The sequence below is a fragment of the Danio rerio genome, chromosome 16 (assembly GCF_049306965.1).
Source record: "Danio rerio strain Tuebingen ecotype United States chromosome 16, GRCz12tu, whole genome shotgun sequence".
Taxonomy (NCBI): Eukaryota; Metazoa; Chordata; class Actinopteri; order Cypriniformes; family Danionidae; genus Danio; species Danio rerio.
In genome coordinates, this window is record NC_133191.1 from 25,147,501 (window position 1) to 25,170,218 (window position 22,718).

Below are 22,718 nucleotides of genomic sequence, written 5' to 3' on the forward strand. Positions count from 1 at the left end.
AGGAAGTCTGAGTGAGACAAACTGAACAGCTTTTATTAGCCAACTGTCTATTAAATCGACTTTTCATCATTGAGATTAAACTTGCAGTTTAATATTGATGCAGGACACTGATGTAATTAGGTTGAATACAAATTTGTAAAAACATCAATGTAATCTCTCGGCTGAATGAGGACGAGTGTTTTACAGTTGTTTGGTGCATGTTTTCAGATGAAGCGTTTGAGTGTGGCAGTGAGTTGTGGTGGTGGTGTGAGTCAGCTGCTGGACGAGGGCGCTCTGCCTGTCTCACTCCTGGAGTCCAGCAGCACATGTGTGCTCGACATGATCTCAGGAAACTCACAGCCTGTGATTTCTCCAGCCTCCAAGAAGTGGTTGGATTCTGTGGGCCAAATTCTGCACAGGTGTGTTTGTGCTTTGCCCAGTCTATGTTGCCTCATATAAGGGTAGACCATATATATACTAATTATTTTAGTATATTGAGAACGATGATAAAGCCGCTGCTTTTTATGTGTGTAATGCATGTAATAAAGGGGTAAATTGCGCCACACTGATCTAAAATTTTTAGGTCAAAGGTGTTAAAGGCCTTGTCCACAAGAACACATGGGTACTATCAAACCCGCAGTTTTATCTTAGCAGTTTGAACATTCGTCCACATGAAAACACCGTATCAGCTGACTGCAACCAAAACTTTCCAGCTAGAGTAAAGAACTGCTGTAACAGTGTGGAATTTTTGCCTCATGATATCAGTGTGCATTCTGTTAAGTTTTCTCTGATTGGCCAACACTGCTGTATAGAGCATTTATTACTGATTCGGCATGCCCTTGACAGTGCATTTTTGCATTTTTATGTAGACAGAGATAATTTTTAAAATGAAGGTGGGAAAAAAATCTTTTTATTTATACAGTTGAAGTCATAAAAAATAATAGAAATAATAATTAACTGAACAAGACTCTTTTAATTTGAAGAAATTAAAGACTACTGTGCAGCCCCAAACTACTAAATTTCTGTCGTTTTAAATCTTAATTTGTTTGGCTGGGAACATTGCTAGGTTTTACCTGTTTGCCAGCAGGTTTTTAATTAAATAAAATATTGTATAATTTAGTATGATTTTTATTTTAAATATTTTTATAAGCAAAGGTTAATATAGGCATGTTGTTGTTGTTTTTTTACATAAATATAATTTAATGTAAATGTAATCTGATTCACAAATATTTGACATTTATGCTTGCTTTTTATATAAAATCATTTTTTAAACAAAAAGGGACATCTGTGACCCACATGCATGTGTTCTAGTCCAGTTTTTGTTTTGTGCCAGAAGAAGAATTCCTCCTCAGTTAATACAAATAAGTTATTCTGTTCTAAAAAAATAAAAATGTATTGATTTATAGATTCAATATAAGATTTTATTGCATCTATGTAAGAATGTAAAAAACTATTCCATGATAAAATAATAAATGAATAATAATATGTTTAATTAGAATAATTTTAATTTAATTTAAATTTTTTCATTAGTTTTTTTTTATTTATACGTAGTTTTTTTTTAGTGCCAAGTAAGATTCATAATGTATTTTCATTACGTCATATTATTTCATTATTTTTATTATGTATCAGAATGTATTAATTTTCTCTCTAATGTTTTGTTTTGCTCACACAGAAAAGGTTTGCGCTTTATCACTGAATCTGAGGTTGGATTGGCTGCCATTCATGTCAGTAATCAGACATACTGCAATCCCTGCTCTTCTTTGCAATCAGGTTGGTTTGCAAACAGTTACAAATATGGCTGGTGCAGACAGACTGCTCTAGAACATTACTCAATATTAGTAGTAGTGGTTTTAACCTCCTAAACTCTGGTTTTTGATGTCATTTACTTCCGCATTCTTTAAATTTTGAAGGCCTGTACTTCCCCAATACCCCATAAGTGATTCTGGTCTCTCGTAAGTTTTAATAGAATAACTTTTGCATAGATTATAATAGAACAACCTAGACCACACAGAACCTAAAAGGTACACTTTCAAACTTGAGTTTGCAAAAAAAAAAAAAAGTGCCTCTTCTTTAAAGGGGTTTATTATAACACAGAAAACATATACAATTGGTTTAATCACTTTCAACAGTGTTTCATTTAAATTCAAAGGGTTTTCTTTACAAGGATACCAAGTTTTGGAATTTACACCTCTGCATGTGGATTTAGGATGCTTTTAAATTTGGGTAGTCAAAATCCAAGCGGAAACCCCAAAATAGCCCTTGACTTTATAATGTTAAAATGTTAACAGTGTATGAATAGTAGCTGTCCTTTTATTGTGTATATAGTGCTTACATCTGAGAAGCAGATATTAGTTTGGCTAAAAGGATTGATTTATGCAGAAACCTGACACATCAGTAACAATTTCTCAATATCTCATTTAAAGAATCAGTGAAAACGAATCCAGTCTTTGCCTCAGCAACACTTTCTCAGAGCACGGCTGTGGATGAGACTGCGCTCGCGGCTCCTTCCCAGAATATCACAGCCTATGTCGTCAACACTGAAATCTCACAGGACCAAAGCAGGTAGCGTATGTACTCTTAATAATATACAACACCTCTTTAGTAAACTGGACAGGCTACATTTTACTCTGTTGTTATTTTTTCAAATGGACTTTACTACTTTTAATTAATGACATATAGTTGAAGTCAGAATTATTAGCCTCCCGTTTGTTTTTTTGTTTTTTTTCCAATTTCTGTTTAACAGAGAGAAGATTTTTTCAGCACATCTCTAAACATAATAGTTTTTAATAACTGATTTTTTTTTTTTATATTTGCCATTATGACAGTAAATATTATTTTACTGGATAATTTTCAAGACACTTCCATAGAGCTTAAAGGGACATTTAAAGGCTAATGTTAACAGTGTATGAATAGTAGCTGTCCTTTTTATTTTGTATATAGTGTATATATTTGATAGAGTTAGCTTACAGCTAACTCTATCAAACCTCTTCAGCTGCTCCAGAACGCAGCAGCACGAGTGGTCTTTAATGAACCGAAAAGAGCACATGTCACTCCGCTACTCATCCGTTTGCACTGGCTACCAGTTGCTGCTCGCATCAAATTCAAAGCTCTGATATTTGCTTTCAAAGCGACTTCTGGCTTTGCTCCTTCTTATCTGCTCTCACTTCTGCAGATTTATGTCCCGAACTCTCGCATTCAATCTGCCCAGTTGGTGGAATGAACTCCCTAACTGCATCAGAACGGCAGAATCACTTGCTGTCTTCAAGAAACGACTAAAAACTCAACTATTTAGTCTCCACTTCACTTCCTAATCTGCAATTGCCTCTCTGGATATACCACTAACTGTACTCAAAAAAAAAAAAAATCACATTACTAATGCTTTTCTTCTTAGGCTTTACACACCTGAAACTTGCCTACAGCACTTACTCATTGTTGCTCTTATAGTTGTGTAAATTGCTTCCTTGTCCTCATTTGTATGTCGATTTGGATAAAAGCGTCTGCTAAATGACTAAATGTAAATGTTAACTAAGTTAATTAGATTAACTAGGCAGGTTAGGGTAATTAGACAAGTTATTGTATAATGATGGTTTGTTCTGCTTAAAGTGCTTAAAGTGGCTACTAATATTGACCCTAAAATGGTTTTTAAAAATTTAAAAACCGCTTTTATTCCAGCCGAAAGAAAACAAATAAGACTTTTTCTGGAAGAAAAAAATATTACCAGACATACTGTGAAAATTTCTTTGCTCTGTTTAACATCATTTGGGAAATATTTAAAAAAGAAAAAAATAATTCTAATAATTCTGACTTCAACTGTATCTGTTCATTATGTAATCACATCTCACTAAATTGCATTGTTGGGAGAAAATAAAGAAACAGAAACAGTCACATTGGTGAATAAGTCATATTTTGTAATTTCATTCAGTAGTAATATAAACATGGCCACTGGTAGCCCAAAAACAAAACAAATAAAGTTTATATATACAGTTAAAGTCAGAATTATTAGCCCCCCCTTAAAATGTTTTTCTCTTAACAGAGCAAATAAATTTTCACAGTAGGTCCGATAATATTTTTTCTTCTGAAGAAAGTCTTATTTGTTTTATTTCGACTAGAATTTAGAATTTAGTTTTATTAGACATCATTTTATATACATGTGTGTGATAATAAAAATATAAATAAATAATAATATGTGCTTTAGTTCTCATTTCACAACTAATCAAATGAGAGTATAAAACAAACAGACTCTATATTGGCATATAATACATAATAGTTTATTATTAACATCAAACATAAGCTAGTTTTTTTTTTTGAGAGGTGCACGTCAAAGTTGCTGACGGCCACGGTGAGGGGCTATGCGTCGACGTGTAGGCTGTGGCGTAGCATATGCGTGTGCTTAACGCAGAAGTATGAATCAGCCTTAAGGCAGCGGTTCCCAACAGGGGGGTCCCAGCCCACAAGGGGGCCTCAGCGAGCTTTGTGGGGTGTCGCGTTATATTTGAAACATTTCTAAAGACTGATTTATACTTCTGCGTCAAGCGCACACGTATGCTATGACACGGCCGACGTGTGGACACATAGCCCTCGCCATGGTCGTCAGCGTCACTGACATACACCTCTCAAAAAATGTAACTACACGTCGCAATGACATGCATCGCAAGCTCTGTGATTGGTCGGCTTGGAAGCGCTGACGAGTGTCTGATGGAGCGATTGTTTACAAGTGTCGAGTCCCGTGAAGGAGCTCCGGATGGAAAGTTTTGTTTTGTGTTTACCTTATGGTTAAAGTTGTTGCACGTCCGCTGGTTCCGGCCTCAAAATGAGTGAGTTTGAACCACTTGTGCATTAAGGAAGCGTTTAGAACAAACAAAACACCAGTGAAGAAACTCGACACAGAGGAACATAAACACTTCACTGCCCTCTAGCATTTCGAAGGTGTTATTGCAGAGCAACAGAAACAGCGTGCAGAAATATGAATGCACAGCTACGCGCGTTGCATGCGCTGTGGGTCATGCCGATCATTTGACGCAGAAGTATAAACCAGGCTTTAGCAGTGGTCAATTAGGAGAATGATCATGTTGCCTTGGTTCATTTTGTCCCCTAGCTCAGTGGTCCTCAACCATAGGTCCGTGGATTAGTTGGTACCGGGCTGCACAGGAAATCATTATTTCACTTTTAATATTATTTGAGTCTGAACAATCCTTTATTTTGAAAAGCCTTTTATTTTGAAAAATGACCGTATTCTCTCGCTTACATCTCGGTCACTTTAGCACCTAATTAAACCCAAAAGCAGCAAAATGAGTAAGAAACAGATGTCTTTTAAAAATTTCTTTGCCAAGGGGTAAAGGCCAAGTGAAGGAACTGCCGAGGAATGGATCTGCAACCCGTTTGTCAACAAACCAGGTGAATCCAGCATGTCTGTGCAAGAAGAAGATAAACTGATAGAGATAACAAATAATGGCGGCCTTTTAACGGCCGTTCGTATATCGCGTATTTCTTTAGACCTTTTTCTTAGAACACAAAAATCCCCATTATGGTTAGCGTGTATGCGCAAGGAGAATGCTAAAGCCGCCTTTCCACTGCACATTTGGACACGACTGTCGGAATACGCCCCCTTGTGGCAGTCACACAGAATTTTCAGTTCTTACATGCTCCATGGGAGAGAAGCTGTTCTCACAGTGTCCGAAAAAAAGGAGAGCAAAAGCAAGAGTCTTTATTTTCTGTGCGTTGACCATGGTTGAATGAATGAATGAATGAATGAATGAATGAATGAATGAATGAATGAATGAATGAATGAATGAATACTAGAAACTCATAGATCGCTAAAAATATTGGAGGGAATGTGGAGACAACATAAAAATACATATTTTTATTACTTTATTACTTACATTTATGAAAAGAAATGTTGTTTATTTTAATATAGACATTCTCTGATTGAAAAAAATAACCAAATAAACTCCTATTTCTCATCTTGCGCACAAGGACCTGCTTGGACAACACTGGAATACATCACATCCGGTCGGCCAGTCCCATACGGTCTAGTCGTAGGAGTTCAAATGTTTCAACGGATCCGCATCTCAACTCGGATCCGATTTTTCTGCATACGGAGATGATCGAAGCTCCACACAACTCCCAGACTACTCTCCATTGGAAGTGAATGACTTCTGGTCTGTCGCTTGTCGCTTGTCGCTTGTCGTGTGCAGTGCAAAGGAGGCTTAAGAACTTCCGGTTGGCATTTGATGCGTATAAACAGTCACATTTGGACATCTTTGAAAGGATAGTTTTAATCTATTTGAAAATATAGGCTAGTGTCATTTCAAAATGACAGAAAAACACAAACCGTGGTAAAAACAACACACTAAATGAAACATAAACAGCTCCTGATAAGAATGAACAGCAAATCAACCAGCAGAGTATCAATAACAGACTTTTATTGGTCATTTTTGCAATTTGCATGACTTGCATAACTGTTAAGTTTCATGTCAGTAATCTGGTTTGCTCTATAATGCTGTGAAGTATTGCGTGCGTGCGTGCGTGCGTGCGTGCGTGCGTGCGTGCGTGCGTGTGTGTGTGTGTGTGTGTGTTTGTGTTTGTGTTTGTGTGTGTGTGTTGAAGAGCCGCTGACCTAACAGCTGACAGGCCAGGGAAGCGCACACACACACACACACTGTATTTCTGACGGCAGACATGTGAACTAGGAGATCTTTTTTTTCTCTCACTTGAACCACATCTAACACATTATAACGGCTTTAACAGACACCTTTCTAAGTTGTGTGTCACAAAAACACTCTGTAATCCTTTAAAAACGTTATTGAAGCCCACTTTCGGAGCACAAATGACCTGTTGTAAACATTGATAAACATAACTTCTAACCATTCTACCAGTAGTCGCTATGGCGCCCTCCATGCAGCAGCCAAAAAAAAGGTCTATAGTTTGCACAAGATTGTTGTTTCAAATGGAGATGTGCGGTTTGCGTGAACAAGCGGCATGATGCGCTCGCACAAATAAAACCCCGGGCCGCAAAAGCACTGCAAGTCACGTGACAAGCATAGATCGATCAGCTTGTAAGGAATATTCAAATTTCAGTTAGATCAGTTTTCTCAGACAAACACAGAACACACCAACACTGCAGTACTTTGTACTTTTTTCCATAAATAAAACTTGTATCAGAGCGACAGCAATGTTTTTTAGCTTGTCATCCTCTGAGAAAACAGTAATGGTCGTCTAGCAACATTACGAAACACTAAATTGGGTAAGCTAAATTGTTCATAGTGTATGTGTGTGAATTAGAGTGCACGAGTGTTTCCCAGTGATAGGTTGCAGCTGGAAGAGGATCCACTGCATAAAACATATGCTGGATAAGTTGGTGGTTAATTCTGCAGTGGCGACCCGAGATTAATAAAGGGACTAAGTCGAATAGAAAATGAATGAATGAATGTCTAAGGTTGGAGACCAGACTACAAACTACAGATTGGGGTCTGGCCAAGCAAGACACAAATGTATGTCTTGTTTGATGTGAACTAAAGGAAGTTCTGCTGTGGATGCCACTAAAGCAGAGGAATCTGATGCTTGGTGTAGCTTTCTGTTCTATAGCTGTGGTCACAATAAATTTTGAGCTTGTGAAATTATCGTACAGCACTGCAAAACTGGGTAGGATAAAACAAGATTAGACAATGATAAAGTGAGCGATTTCTCCATATTTAAATTTCTGTGCAGAGAGGTTATGTTTTGATCTTCTACTGGTTTCACGCAATCACGTGATGTGATTTTGCAGGTCAGAGGTCACCAGGCTTGAACTTTTGAATGCAGCAACATGCAAAACTTCTGTTTGAAATGGTCTTTTGCATTTGCATGCTTATGAATGGAAGTCTGTGGAGCAAAAAGTTCACTTTGACTGCGGCATAAAACCATTGATGTGGTTGCAAAAACATTGTTGCAGATCTGGTACACTCTCTGAGGGTAGAAGAATCATGATCCCTGCGGCCACACTGCTCATATTGTTCAGGGCTGCTTTGAAGAATATGATGAAGAGTTGCCTGAAGTTGCCTTGGCCATAAAGTTTTCTCTATATCTCAATCCAGTCAAGTATCTTTGGGATGTGCTAGACTGACATCTTGTATCCATAGTGGTTTCAGATCTCAGTCAACAGAACTTGAATGATCTGACATGTAGGGGTTCTGTTGAGTACCCTCTCCTGTGGCTTACTGTTCTGGCTCCATGCGAAGGACCAACAGCATAATGTTTTGACTTATCTGTGTATATAGTAAAAAATACAGTTTGGATTTCAGAAAACAAACATTTTAGCCAAAATTCTGATTGATTAATGCTTCTTTTTTGGGTTATAAATATTTATTTATTTAACACATTTCAGGATGGTTACAAGTGGGATCAGTGCAGTTGGAGAGACCCCAGAGAAAACCAATCCCACACAGAAAGCCTCAACAACCAATAAACCCTTATCCCTTGGTCAGGAACCTTCCTCTACCCGCATCGTCCAAGAAACAGTGATGTCCTCTGAGAGCTTCAGTGTGGTTGAATCTGAACAGAAGATGAAGAAAGGGTCTGTTGTCTCAGCCAGGGGAAGAGTTGAAGGTCCTGTAAAACAGAAAGCGCCTTCCAGTGGCAACACCACATTAAAACATTCTCCCCAGAAACAGACAGCCCTCACCAGCTTCTTCCAGCCTTCCAGCAAGAAAAGGCAAGTCTAGTTCTAGTTATTTTAAGATATTTTATAATGTAATTTATTACTTTGATAGACAAATTTGGTGATCAAGTAACAATGTTTGTCAAAAAATTAGTTACTAAAGTAACTAAAACAGCAATTCATCGACTTGCCTTTGGGGGCTGACTCCAGGAAATCCAGATTATTTCTGAATGCAATGGTAAACTGCCTAGTTTTACAGCTGATAAAAACATGTTTACAGCCTGGTACAAAAGATGGTGCATATAGCTAATATTACCCTTCATGACAACTGTGAAGGGGTGAATTTTTTTTTGTTACAACTCATTTGTTTCATTTATATTAAGTTTTATTAAGTCTGTATAATTAAGGGCGTGGCCTTAATCTCACTTGGTCTCACTGCTTACTGTCTCATCACCTCAGCGGATTCCAGCGGATTAGCTCCTGAATTCTGCATATACATAGTATTTTTGTTTTATTTAATGTTCCTTTACACAGTCAGTTGCCTTTTGGAGTTATTTCCTGAAATTATCAGATACAATAGTATGCTAATAACAATTAATTGTGCTCACAAACCGTTTAAGTTGCCTCCATTTCTCAGGTGTGTGAAATTATATACTTGTATACCATCTCTATAAATGTATTTGTATTTTTAGGATAATTTAACATTTAAAATTTTCTTTAGACCTGTAATGCACTCCAGAATCTGACAGATGGATTAGCTGTAGGCTATAAAATGGTCATCTGAAACGTTGTCATACAGTGTTATGCCTGGATTTCATAAATTGCCTTGCATTTACTAACACAGACTATATTTGAACAATTTGGGGATAATAAAGGTACAATGTATAGTGGCACAAAGTGTTTTAACTGTGTTTTTTTAAAAGACTAAACACTTTATTGCTATAGTATACAACCAAGCATATGTGGTCAGAACACAAACGAGTCACAGGTAATGAAGTATTAAGCATTTCTCCCAAAGAAAAGCCAGTCTAAGCAAAATGCTAGCATGCGTCTGTAGCTCCGCCTCTTTGCCCTTGTTTGGTATCCCACAGTCGGTTCAGTGACGCGTGAACAAAATGGCGACGATTGACCCCCCCTGTGTGTAGCTTCTTTTGCGTTATTCAAAAACCTTTAGGTGATGTCACGGATACTACCTCCATATCTTTTACAGTCTATGGTCAAAAATGACCACTTGTGATACATTATTTTCATTTAAACTCTTTTTGTTGTTGTTGTTGTTGTTTTCTTGGTAGGCCGCGTGAAAGCAGTGCCAGTTCTGTCCAGCCAGAGCCCAAATTCTTCAAGAAAGACATCAAAGATAATGAAGATGACATCCAGCAAAGTTTTTCTGTCAATAGATCTCACAAAACCTCATCAGAGGAGACCAGTCTAGGTCAGGCTTGTGGAACTGGTCAAAACTCTAGCAGCAAGAAAAGAAAGGAACCTGAGCAGGACACCCTATTAGGCGCAGAAGAACCAACAGCTGCTGATGATTTAGAAATGTCACTTGAAGAGCTTGAATTCTTAATGTCCGACGAGATGGATGAGCCTCCGCAGACTGCAGCTAATAAAAAACAACGTCTTGAGTCAGGACTGACTAGCAAAATCAATAGCGAACAATTATCAAATCAGCAAGAGGTCACTGAGTCTAAAGGCAGGAAAGGGGAGAAGAATCAGCAAAGCAGTTCCAGCAATATTCAGAGCATGCAGTTGGACAGAGCAGGACCAGCTGTAACAAATCAGGACACACAAACACAGTCAAAGAGGTCACCTCCAGATCTGGAAGCACATAGTTCTGCAAACAAGGGGCCCTCAAAAAACAAAACACCCGAGCTTGAAGAGGTCAAAAAGGAGGAAGTGTCCTTTGTTGTGGTATGAAGGCAGCCATTATTTGATTCAAACATATCTTGTCTGTTTTTTTATCTGCAGAACGGCTTGTTCAGTGTTTTTGTTTTTCAGAATTCAAGGCCCCAAAATGGCATTTCCCAGACCTCTGAGGCTGTTCTCAAACAGGAAATGCAGGTGAGAGGTTTTAAAGCAGATGCCGTTTTTACCTACACATTAGAAACATATCTGTTCACAGTTTCAGATGCGTCATGATCTCCATGTTTACACTGTTTTCCTCCAATGTATCCTGTAACATTGGTATGATAACAAGACATGCTTATAACAGCAAATAAAGGTAAATTTAAACAAAGCTTTATGACAGTTGCGAGCTGAAATATTTGCAAGATGCATTAAAACTTAAAATTTTACTTTATTTTCCATGCAAGCCGGTTACTTTTAATCCATAAAAAACTCAGTTACACAGGTGTCACAAACACTGGTAATTATCTTGAAAGGTCTTAATGCATTATCCCTCACTTTTAACTCAGGAAGTGCCTAAGTGATGTAAAAGTAAACACCCAAGTGTGTGTGCATTTTCTGTTGGCATTGCAATATTTGAAAATGGTGACCTGTCTTGTTAGCACATAGATTTTTTTTTATTCAGATTTTTTTAACCTATGCAACAAATGCTGTGCTGTAAAACACATATGCTAGATTATATTTAATCTGGTTGTAATACCTTTTTGAATTCACTGATATAAAACAAGTAACGACAATATTGTGATAACATGTTCGTCACATCAGGATGTTAAATTTTAAGTCCCCAAGAAATCAAAACTAGCCATATGATTTTATTAGCTCACATTGCTAGTTTTGTGGTGAACAATTTATCCATGTATGTCATTAAGAAAAAAAAAAATTTTTGCCTTTCTAATCTGTAATTGAAATCAGAATATGCACTTCCTGTTTGTTTTCAGTTATATTCTCAGATTAAGTGATTTGAGGTAACTCTTAATGCAAATTAAGAGTTGTGGTCTTTTTTACCACAGTAATGACAACAGATATTTTTCCTAAGACATTTGTGATTTGATGTCTTTTCTGTGTTGACCTTAGTGGCGGCTGCTTCAAGTCTGACTCTGTCTTTGATATGAGAGTCTCTTTCCCACAAAGCTAAACTGTTCAGATTATTTCAGAGAGTGGTGGAAGACCAGGTGATATTAAGAAATGGCAAAGCTTGTCTGTATTCAGTTGCAAGGCCATCTGACCAGATGCGGACTAGGGGTCCCTTATCATTTAGCACACTGTCCGAATTATCAGCTAATCCACTGTAAGTTATGGCAGATTGACAAAATCTCTCAGTGAATTCATTCACAGATTCGTCTTTCGTTTGCACACAACAAGTCACTTTTGACCAGTCAATCTTTGGGCCAACAATGTTCTTCAGAGCTTTCAAAACACCCTCTCTCAAATCATCCTTACTGGCATGTTGTAATTTAGAGGTCACAGTATGCTCAAAACTGTTGAATTCAGATTCAGTGAGAATTTGAGACATTAGCTGGGTGACTTCTGTTAATGTCATGTCATAAAGACACATTTTGCTGATTAGTGCTCTGCTAAACTCTGAAAAATGTGTGCGCGCTGATGGTAAGCTTTGAGACAATCTATCTATTTCTTTAGGTCCTAGTGTTCTGGAAACTGTTTGAATTTGAACAACAGAAGTGTTATTGTGTGAACTCTTAGTTCTCTTAGATCTTATGGCACCACAAACCTCTACTGAACCTATAGGTAAATCGCTATCTGACTGGATGGAAATGTCTGTTTCAGAGACAATTTGTAAGTCAGGATGTTTATTATCAGGCTGACTAACTTCTTCAATGTCAGTATTTGATTTCTTTAGGTTCAGTTGTTTTGTTAATGAGGTTATCTTGGCATGAAGCTCTTGGAACTGTTTTTCTAATTCTGATTTAGCTTGAGCTTGTTGTTTAGCTCGAGATAAACTGAATTCTCTGTAGCAGCAGATAATGCCTTTTACATTGTTTTTGCGAATGCATGCATCAAGCACTTTCTTGCATTCATCCAATGTCAAAACATTATCCGGGTCAATGCTAAATTTCTTTGTCAAATTTAGTCTGACTGACTCTGTAATTGAGTCTATGTGCTGTCGTAGCAGCGATTTGAAATCCTGATCTGACAATAAAGGAGTTGTTAAACTACCTTTTTCAGTTGTAGTGATCAGTCTTGTATTCTGTCTGAACATTTTGTGAGCTTATTATCACAAAGTAAAAATACTAAAACTTTTCAGATGAAAGTGTTGTAATTTCTTCTCTGGCAAAACAGAGGGTAACAATATTAGCACATGTTGCTAAAACTTCCTGCCTGAACAAGAGATAACATCAATTAGCTTGTATAGCTAAACTCCTCTGGTTGAACAGAGGTTAAACAAAATAAAAGAAAAGAAAATAGAGCATAAGGCCTAACTTTTCTGAAGAGAGGATAACTTTTTAAAATAAAATAGCACGTAAGGCTTTACTTCTCTGTCTGAACAGAGGATAAACTGTTACTTCTCTATTGAAATAGAGGATAGCTTTTTGTTAAACAAACCCTGCAGCTGTTTGTTAACTTTTCTCTAATGGAGCAGAGAATAACCATGTGTATAGACTGGTCTGTATGGTTCTTTTGATAGAGTGAAACTCACCAAATCGAGGTTGAGCTGAAAAGATTTAGTCTGGAGTGATCTGATCTTTGTATTCAGGTAGCTTCAATGTTCATCAGGGTTGTAGTCAGCAAATAGTTGAGAATTTGTGACGTCCGCTGAGTGACTTCAAATTGGCGTTGAGCTGAAGATTCCGTCTGAAGAAGTTTTCTTGATCTTGAAGGTTCAAGTTGAATTCCAGGTGGATTTCAGTCTTTTGTGGCAAATTGTTGAGAATTTGATAATTTCAGTCTCTATCCGGGTCACGGCACCAAGTTGTTGTAAAAAAAATAAATGAGTGGAAAGAAGAGAAGAACCCAGTCCAGGATACTCGAAACAAGCAGAATTCCTTTATTGAGACGTGTTGGTTAATCTGCAGTCATACAGCGTCTTTAAGATGTCCATGTGTCTGCAAGAGCCTACTAGAGGTCCGCAGTCTGCAAGTTCTTTCACAAGTCTGTCACAAGTCTCACACAAGTCTCAATTAAGACAAAGATTTCATGTCTATATTGTGTTCTTAGGAGGAGAGGATATGGCTAAACAAAGTATGCAAATTAAGAGTTGTGGTCGGCAGGGTAAACTGCTTTTTCAGGCCTGAAACTGATAATTGCATCACTTTGGCTTAGCCTGTAGTCAGCAAGGCAAAGGTTAAATGACCCTCCTAGCTGGCATGTCAATGAAATGATATAATTAAAAACCAAAGAATATAACTTTTCAGTTATACGTAGATTATTGTTCATTTAAAATTAGATGATATAAATTTATATTTCCTCAGTCTTAAGGTGACGTGTACAATTTATTTCCAAATAAAAATGGAGGGTTCCTTTAAAACTCACTTCCGAGGCTGCATCCTCCGAAGGATGCATTTGAAGGGTGCTGTGTCATTGCGGCACAACGACGGCTGTCTCATTTAGAAAAGAATTGATGGTTCCTTCAAATGCAGCCTCAAAAGGTTATGAATCAGTTAATTTAACTGTTTCAGTCATTTTACTGTTATTTGATTTCTGTTTATTCAATAGCTAATTTTATGAAATTTAAAAAACAATAGTCAAATTGTTAATGGAATTATAAATGTAAAAATGTATTTCTGGTTAAACCATATACCTGACAGGGAAGAATTTTGATATGTTACAAAAGAGTTGGTTTAAAATATGTGATGGCAAAGCAAAAAAAAAAAAAATGCAAAAATAGTTTTACTTTTGAAAATGGGTTTGATTTATAATGTAATAATTTTGACTTCAACTGTGTGTAACAATTTTAAAAATAACTGCCGAAACATGTTTTAAGCTGTCCTAATTTTCCATTAAGGAGAAAACAGTCCAGATTCTTATGGTTTACTTTTGTATCAAATATTCCACATGTTAATACAGCTTTTCTTAAGTAGTAAACTTGCTTAGTAGCTCACCCGGTGCAGTTTGTTCCTATTCCTAATGTTTCTTATTCAAAGAGATACAAGCAAAACAATATCAGTTTGCAACAATGATGTCTGGAAAATCCAGCAAAATAGACCTGGAGCAGCATATTTCAGGTTTTGTAGAAAGCAAGACACAGTTATGAGTTGTGTAATAAAATCTCTGCTGATTTTCAGGCCTCAACCTCCAATTCCGGACCTAAGAATGACCCCGATCTGCCCAGGAAGCTACTGCAGGTTCAGTTTATGTCTCTAACAGTGAACAACTCTTCCAGATCAAGACCAGGCCCATTACAGACACACAATCCAAATGACAAGAACGTCAAAAGATTTCGCAAGGTATGACAAAACGTCTCATTATCACACATCTGTAATATTGTGACCAAGTATCGTCATGCCTTGTTTATCTGCATTAGAGACATTTTTAAAAGTATAATGTTTGGTGTGTGTGTGTGTGTGCGTGCGTGCGTGCGTGCGTGCGTGCGTGCGTGCGTGCGTGCGTGCGTGTGTGCGTGCATGCGTGCGTGCGTGTGTGTTTACGCATGTAGAAAAATGTCCCTGGATTTGATGGGCTGCCTAAGATAATTGGAGGCTCGGATCTGGTGGCTCATAATCGCAGTAAGCACTCTGAACTAGAGGAATGGCTGAGACAGGCAGCAGAGGTAAGAGAAGAACACACAGAAAAACATTGAAAAAGTGTTATTATGATATAAATTATTCTATATTCATTAATTTTTCCTATTTTTGCATTTAGAGTATAATATATGTCAAGTTACTGCTGACTTAATGTTAATTTGTAATATTTCTAATAATGATGCATCCCCTATTTGTTTGACCATTAACCAATCAGCAGGGGTTTCAATACTATTTAGAGATAATTCAAACTAAATTTGTAAGGCTGAAAATTATTGTTAATTGAATTAGCAACAACAAAAACCTAAAGAGTTAGTTCACCTAAAAATTAAAGTTTACACAATATTTAATCACCCTCAAGTAGTTCACAAAGATATTTTATAGGATATCAGACACCAGTAAAACCATTGAATTCCATAGTAGGATATAAAATACAATGGAAGCGGGTTAATTGTTTTCAGCATTTTTCAAACTAACATCTTTTCAAGCAGGTTTGAGACAAGAAAGACAAGTAAATGATGACAGAGTTTTCAGCTTTGGGTGACTATCATTTTAACATTAAAGTAGCAAGTAAATAAATAAACAAATAAACCAAAAAACATTATGCAAACAGGAACTAGATTTCAAATTAAAACAAAATGACAACAAATTCAAACAAATAGTAGAAAATACAGTTGTTATATACAGTAGTAATGCTAAAATTGCACTGTCATTATCGATAAAAGGCCTTTTAGCTTTTATGTCATTACAGGACAGCATGGAGGTTTTCAAAACATTTCACTTCAGATTATAGAGTAATTTCGAGTAATCTGCTCATCGTGGTTTACTTTGGCACGGTAACGGGGATCACTTAAGTCTTTTTTCAACACCCCCCTCATGCACAGCTGTACACTTATCTGCAGCCACATTTAATGCTTTTTTATATAGGGGGCTTCTACATGGGTATACTTTGTCATGACACTGATTTTTCAAAATGGAAATCATTTATTTTTTAATGAATTGCTTTGTTATTGCAATACACATTTTTTGAATGTATATTTTGATCAAGTTAATATATTGTTAATTGGCTCAAGAGCATCTAAAATATTGTACTAACTGCAAATATTTAAATGATGAACTATTTATATATTGCGTTTAATTTCATTTGTAGGTTTGAAATATAAAGTTTGTAGGTGTAAAATTCCTCTAAGCACCATTGTATTTGTGGGATCTTTTTCATTTACTGTATCCTGTAGATTGTTGAACGGTAAAGAGATAGTCCATCCACATATGAAAATTAGCTGTTAATTTACTCATCCTCAGAAAATCCATGTTGTTGGGGATATTTTTTCATAAGCTGAACATGAGAGAAGAAAAAAAAACATTTTGGTCTCCTCACTAAACTCTGAGTGCAGGGATTTATGCTTGATAAAAATAATTCCCATGTTTACTGACGGTACATCAGCAAATTTCCCGATATATTTATATATTGGGGCGGCACAGTGGCTCAGTGATTATGCAGTGTCGCCTCACACCAAAAAGGTCACTGGTTCGAGTGCCGGCTGGACTAGTTGGCATTTCTGTGTGGACTTTGCATATTCTCCCTGTGCTGGCATGGGTTTCCACTGAGTGCTCCGGTTTCCCTCACAGTCCAAAGACATGCAGTATAGGTGAATTAGGTAAACAAAACTAAACTGTGCAGAGCTGTGGCCCTCTAGGAACTGAGTTTGACACATATGCAGTAGTAGTTTCCATTTAAAATTGCAAATTTACTTTGTGCACAAAATTACATCAAATCACTTTAAACAGAGGAAAATAAACCAGTTTTCATTCCATCCATCTCATGCAATGTTATTAACTCGTATGTGTGCAATCGCAATTCGAAAGGTTTACTTTTTTGCAAATATCAAAAGTTTGATATACATTATTATGTAGCAGGGCTCACACTATAGGTGGTGGTTGAACACACTCAGTGTTGTTCATTTTGTTTAGCTGTATTCTGAATGTTTTTTGACTCTCAAAATGCAGGAGACATCGACTTTTTGTTTCACCACCAAAATACCACAGTTTCTGCCAAAAGTATTCTTTATTATTCTGCTGAGAAGTAAAATTAACTGTAAATGTGATTTTAAAAAGCTAAATATCTGAATAGCAATATTTACAGTAACTTTGCTGCTCTAAATTTATACCTTATATAGTCATGAACTAATCTCTTAATTATTTTTTTCTGAAGCAAAAGCTATTGTCTTGACAAATGTTTTTAAAAATTGAATTATTCTGCACAATTCTGCTTCTCTGAATTGATTTATACAGTACTGTCTTGCTTTTACTCACAAGCCATGGGTTTGTAGACATACATGACTGGAGTAGTCTCACACTCTCTTTCTCTTTTAGGAGGAGAAGCTGAACGAACGAGAGGAGACTTTGGGAGACGATTTGTTCAGGTATGCAGTCTATGCAGGCAGTAGGGCAGAAAAGTATGGATAAAGAGCATGGATCTGACTGGGCCGAATCTAGTGGGGCGTCTAGTGACGTCAGCACTTTTAAAGCTAATTTAAACACAGACGGATCTTGTTTGATCCCTGTACAATTCTCATCCTCGTCCAGACACTCGCCACCTGCCTAAACTAACACCACACTGACCTCCGACCCCAGAAAATCAGAGCTCACAAATAGCATTTATGATTGGCACACTGAGAGCTTAGTCTGCCTTGGACAGGCTGAGACCGGTTTAAGCGACGGGATACTAGTACGCACTGAAGCGGGCAGGACAGGGCGACGTCTGTTCCCAGTATTGTGCCCCATTTCGAATCCTCTCTCAGATATGTAGTGGTCTACTTTGACGTAACAGTCATCTGACTGAAAATCTTCAGTCAGGAACAGAAAGTTTCTTTCTTTAAGTTCACAATTTATTATTTTTTATAGTCTTGTACATTTTTTTATGAACTGAATTCATGAACTCATCAACTGTGTGATTTGGTAATTGATGAGCCACTGGGTCTGATCCACCAGTGTCACCGCATCACGCATGAGTTCTCCAATGGATTTTTTTCTCCTTTTAGCAGATCCTTCATTTTCAGCACACTTGGAAAGTATGACGTCAATGATTTCCCAGCTGCTTTTAAGTCATTGTTCACAGTTGAGGTCACGCTGGGCTGCGAAGACCCGTCGATATTTCTAACAAGCTCCTGCTGTTTAAACACACAGTGATTAAGACCAAAAAAATACAGTGAAGGTTTAAAGGGACAGTACGGCCAAAAAACGAAAATCAATTCAGTATTACTCCATTACCTTTTGCCTTTTTTTCTGTTTCATTCCTTAAAAAAAAGCAATGAAGCAGTGTTTATAGCAGTGAAAAGCCCTAGCATTTAAAAAACACACAGGAAAAATAAAGTGTATCAGAGTATGTTCAGGTTTAGGGGTGTGTGATTTAGTTTGGGTTTTAGTTTATTTATCAAATCTAAGTTGATTTAAGAAAAATCTTGACCTTGACCAGTCTCATGGACTACTGTGCAATCTTAAAACTACTAGTACAACAGATAAGACTCTTCAGGATTTGACCAGAGTAGTTGAAATCAGGATATACAAAGAAATACTAAGATAAAACTGCGAAAAAGAAATGCTAAGAGAATAACCTGTTATGTTTTTAACATTTATCTGTCAACCATCATTACTGTACAACACAGAGTTCCCACTGAGTTCCATTGATATTTGTGTTTTGTATTTAGTGTTTTGTTAAGCTTGACTTATTTGCCTTTCCTGAGTGATTTTGAGTGAACTGATGTGTTGATATAGTTTCATGAACAACACAGTCATGCACATGGCCAAGGGTGTAGAATTGGCATGGACGGAGGGGACGTGTCGCCATCATTATCCACCAATTACTGAAATGTCTCTACCAACAATTTAATCGACTTCAAAATAATATAATGCTCCGTCAGCCCTAAGTAACCTACATGTGCAAAAAGTTTGCTTCAACTTCACCGTAATACTATTAACCAAGTCTGTGGAATTAATCGATATTTGATTTCGATTTTGGCCTCTATGATTGTATGAAACAATAATCGGGATAATGTCTGAGATGTATGTCTCCACCAATGTCAAAGGCAAATCTACACCCTTGCACATGGCAGTGGGTCATGGCCAAGTCTTTTTTTAAATATAACATTTTAATTTAGGATTGCTTTTTTGCGAACCCTAAATCCCAAGAACTTTCTTGTCTAAAATGTACTTCATATTTAGAATAATATTTTATCATATATGTGTAGTGTTTATAGGAGAACAACAAAGATTACTGCTTTTTTTAAAGAAAAAATATATATGAAATCAGTCACTCGCCAGTAACTTTTTTTAGTCTATGTCTCTTTAAGAAAACATCATAGATAATTGGAAATCCGGTGACCGCAATAATCAAACTCTTGGGAACCAAAGTTCACAGGACTGTGTTCTCTGGGATCCTCTCAAGCGGTGGCTATAACATTCTGATTGTTTGCGGCTGAACTGCATCATAGCTCATTACCATAAATGTGATGTTATTTCAACTCTCCTCGACACCCACACTGGCAAAGACGCGCCATGCCACTCTTTGCCGCTTATTTCCACCGGCTCCCATTGAAAATGAATGACTTTTGGCTACTTTGACACTCTCGCCACTTTCAGTGTAAATGCACAGATAGTTTATAGCTCAATCCAAAGCCGTTTTTGTTGGTGCTGTCAATTTGGCAGTTTGCATGTTTTTAGAAATGTTAGCTTAATGTTAGAAATGTTTCAGAAATATTAGCTGAAAGTGAAGTGCCTGTCTAGCTTATTCACAGATGTTTTATTCACACCAGAAATAAATGTAATGCTAACTTGCTGTACAAGTATTTTTAACTTGCTCATTCAGATAAACGGCGAAGGGTATGCGACCGTCCAAAGACCATCTGTGTTCACATGACTCAGATGTATAAATCAGGCTTCAAGAATCAAGATTGTGTACTTTTGTTATTAATTATTTATAACAGTAATATTTATGAACTAATAATGGCATGTCAGACTTACTAAATACAAATCACCAGCACATTTTTTTAGCTTCAATAATTGTAACTTTGTCTTGTGGGCAATGGCGTAGGTTATATCACATACAACCGTAACATCATTATCATCATTATACTCCTGTGTCTTAGACTCCTTTGAGAAAGAAGGGTTAGGCCTCTTCAGGCACGGAATAGTTGCCTGGAGACTGAACCTGTCTAACTGGGGACTTTCAAGTGGTGCCATTTCTCCTGCTAAGCAAAACAACACACACTCGCGCCCTCAAATATACACACAGCCACGGCCGTGTGGTTTGTCCAACACAACTGTTTGATCTCTGAATCTGCTCAGCCAGTCATGCATGGAGTGGGAACATCACACAGAAAATAAAAAGAATGAAAAGAAAACAGCACCTCTGTTTTTCCAACATCTTCTCCAGCTCCCTCCCCCGGGCTAATGAATAGTCCCAGACATGTTTTATGGAGGAGGATGTCTGGTTTGATGACTTTTAAACCATGTCTGATTTTTACAGCACACCAGTTTGTGTCAGTTGACTCGGTTATTCAATCACTGTTTACTAATTGTCACCGTAGGGTAGGAATTTTAAAAGCCTTTGTGGGAATGATTGTTGGGTCTGTAGAAATGCTTTTCAATTGTGTTGAATCCATTTTGCTTTTTTCTCTTTTTCTCACAGGTACAACCCTAGGCCTGCAAAGAAACGATAGATCATTAAAGTACTAATGTCTGTGTGATGCAAGACTGCAAAGAAAAACACATGTCCGTTTTTATGAGATTTATTTCTCTAATAAAAAATACTGTGTACAAAACATATGTATATATATATATATATATATATTAAAAGTTGAAGTTTTACAAAACTGAGCAGTCTTAATTCACATCCAGACCAACTTCACATCACCGTGCGAAGCAGCTTCAAACAGTCAGTCTTGTATTTAAGAACTTTCTCATTTGCTCAGATTTGTTGTTTTGGTTCCTTCAAGTGTACCTTCAAGTCTTTAGATGATATCTACTGTCTAAACTGTCACTCCACACAAAGATACCCTCAGCAGTCTAAACTTGCATGCTGAGACTTAACTTTAACAATGCTAGTTGAGAAGGTATATAAGTCATTACTTCTAAGGAATAAAACATTTATTTGGCACAACAGATGAGTATGAAGTAAAAGATTTCGCTATTAATTTCTATAAAACCCTTCATGCATAAGTAGGCCCACACAGAATCTGCGCATGCAGAAATCTGTAGATCTGTAGATTTCTGCAGGTTTTTAGCCCATGGTTTAGTCAGTGTATATGCTTTAAATTTATATTCAGTTTTTAAATTAATTTCACTAATATTATTGTGAAATAATAATAGTAATATTAAAATGTTCATATCATTTCTTTACCATACAGTTTGTAAAGTAATATTTTCTGTCTTTTTAGTAGTTATATTATATACACTGTAAAACCCAACAGTCAACTTTATCAAATGAGTATAGTTACTCAAAATTGACTGAAAGTTAATTCTACTCAGCTGAAGAGTTTTGAACTCAAGGTTGGAGGTAATCAGATACCTTATTACTTCAACTTAAATGGAGAAAGTTCACAGTACTTCTATAGAAAAGTTTTTTTTTTTAACTCGTGGTTTTTAACAATCAGTTTCCTTAAATGGTTTGAGTTGCCTAACTTATTGGGTTTTACAGTACTTCATTTGTTTGAGTTCTATTTATTTATTGGGTTTTACAGTGCTTAAATTGCTGTTTACTCAAGTGAATTAAGTTTACAGTACTCATTAGGATTAGTTTTTGAACTTAAATGGTTTGTTGCAATCAGTTTCCTCAGATGGTTTGAGTTACCTTAACTTATTGGGTTTTACAGTGTCGGAGACTTGCTTTGTTTACCAAATAAGTGGACATAATTGTGTTTGTATTGTAAACACTAAATAAAAGTGAGAAATGCATTGTTTTTTTTTTATTTCATACATTAGTTTTTATATATGATACTCCCAAAATCATTCAGCATAAATCTGCAGAGTTTTAACAAAATTCTCAGCAAAAATAGCAAAAATAATAATAATAATAATCTGCAGATTCTGTCTGGCCCTAGCCATGAGTCCAAAGCTCTAAAACCTTTCACATTAGATTCAACTTAATTCTATCAGTTCTAACCTCCATATTTATCAGTTTTACTTAAAAATGACCTTAGTGGGTGACAAGCACTGCAGTTACTATAAATAATAATATAAATGTATTGTTGCAAGGTTTGGCACTTGTTTTGGGTTACAGAGTAAGGCTCGTTTGGATGTTTTCTGATGGGAAAGATACACATTGTCTAGGAATTGCAATTTGGCCTTTTTTTTTGTCTGAAGTTCAGACTTGTGCAGATCAGGAGCTCATGGCTCTTTTGCTGTAGTGGCACTACACATTCACTCTTTGATCACTCAAATATGTAGTTATAGAAGCCTTTTATGCAAGTTTATTTACCAGTGAAGCGCTGGTATAAACTATATTA

At 36.6% G+C, this 22,718-nt stretch overlaps 1 protein-coding gene across 4 annotated transcripts in view; it reads left to right on the forward strand.

The window, feature by feature from the left end:
- Nucleotides 1-22,718, forward strand: part of nbn (nibrin) — a 49,145-nt gene that overhangs the window by 17,390 nt on the left and 9,037 nt on the right. Inside the window, exons 7-16 of one of the 4 annotated variants that reach the window (XM_073924942.1) lie at nucleotides 208-398; nucleotides 1,652-1,749; nucleotides 2,409-2,541; nucleotides 8,342-8,668; nucleotides 9,907-10,525; nucleotides 10,613-10,675; nucleotides 14,761-14,922; nucleotides 15,132-15,245; nucleotides 17,590-17,639; nucleotides 20,903-21,035. In XM_073924942.1, the coding sequence (XP_073781043.1) occupies nucleotides 208-398; nucleotides 1,652-1,749; nucleotides 2,409-2,541; nucleotides 8,342-8,668; nucleotides 9,907-10,525; nucleotides 10,613-10,675; nucleotides 14,761-14,922; nucleotides 15,132-15,245; nucleotides 17,590-17,639; nucleotides 20,903-20,933 (1,788 nt within the window). In that variant the 3' untranslated portion in view covers nucleotides 20,934-21,035. 4 annotated transcript variants of the gene reach the window in all.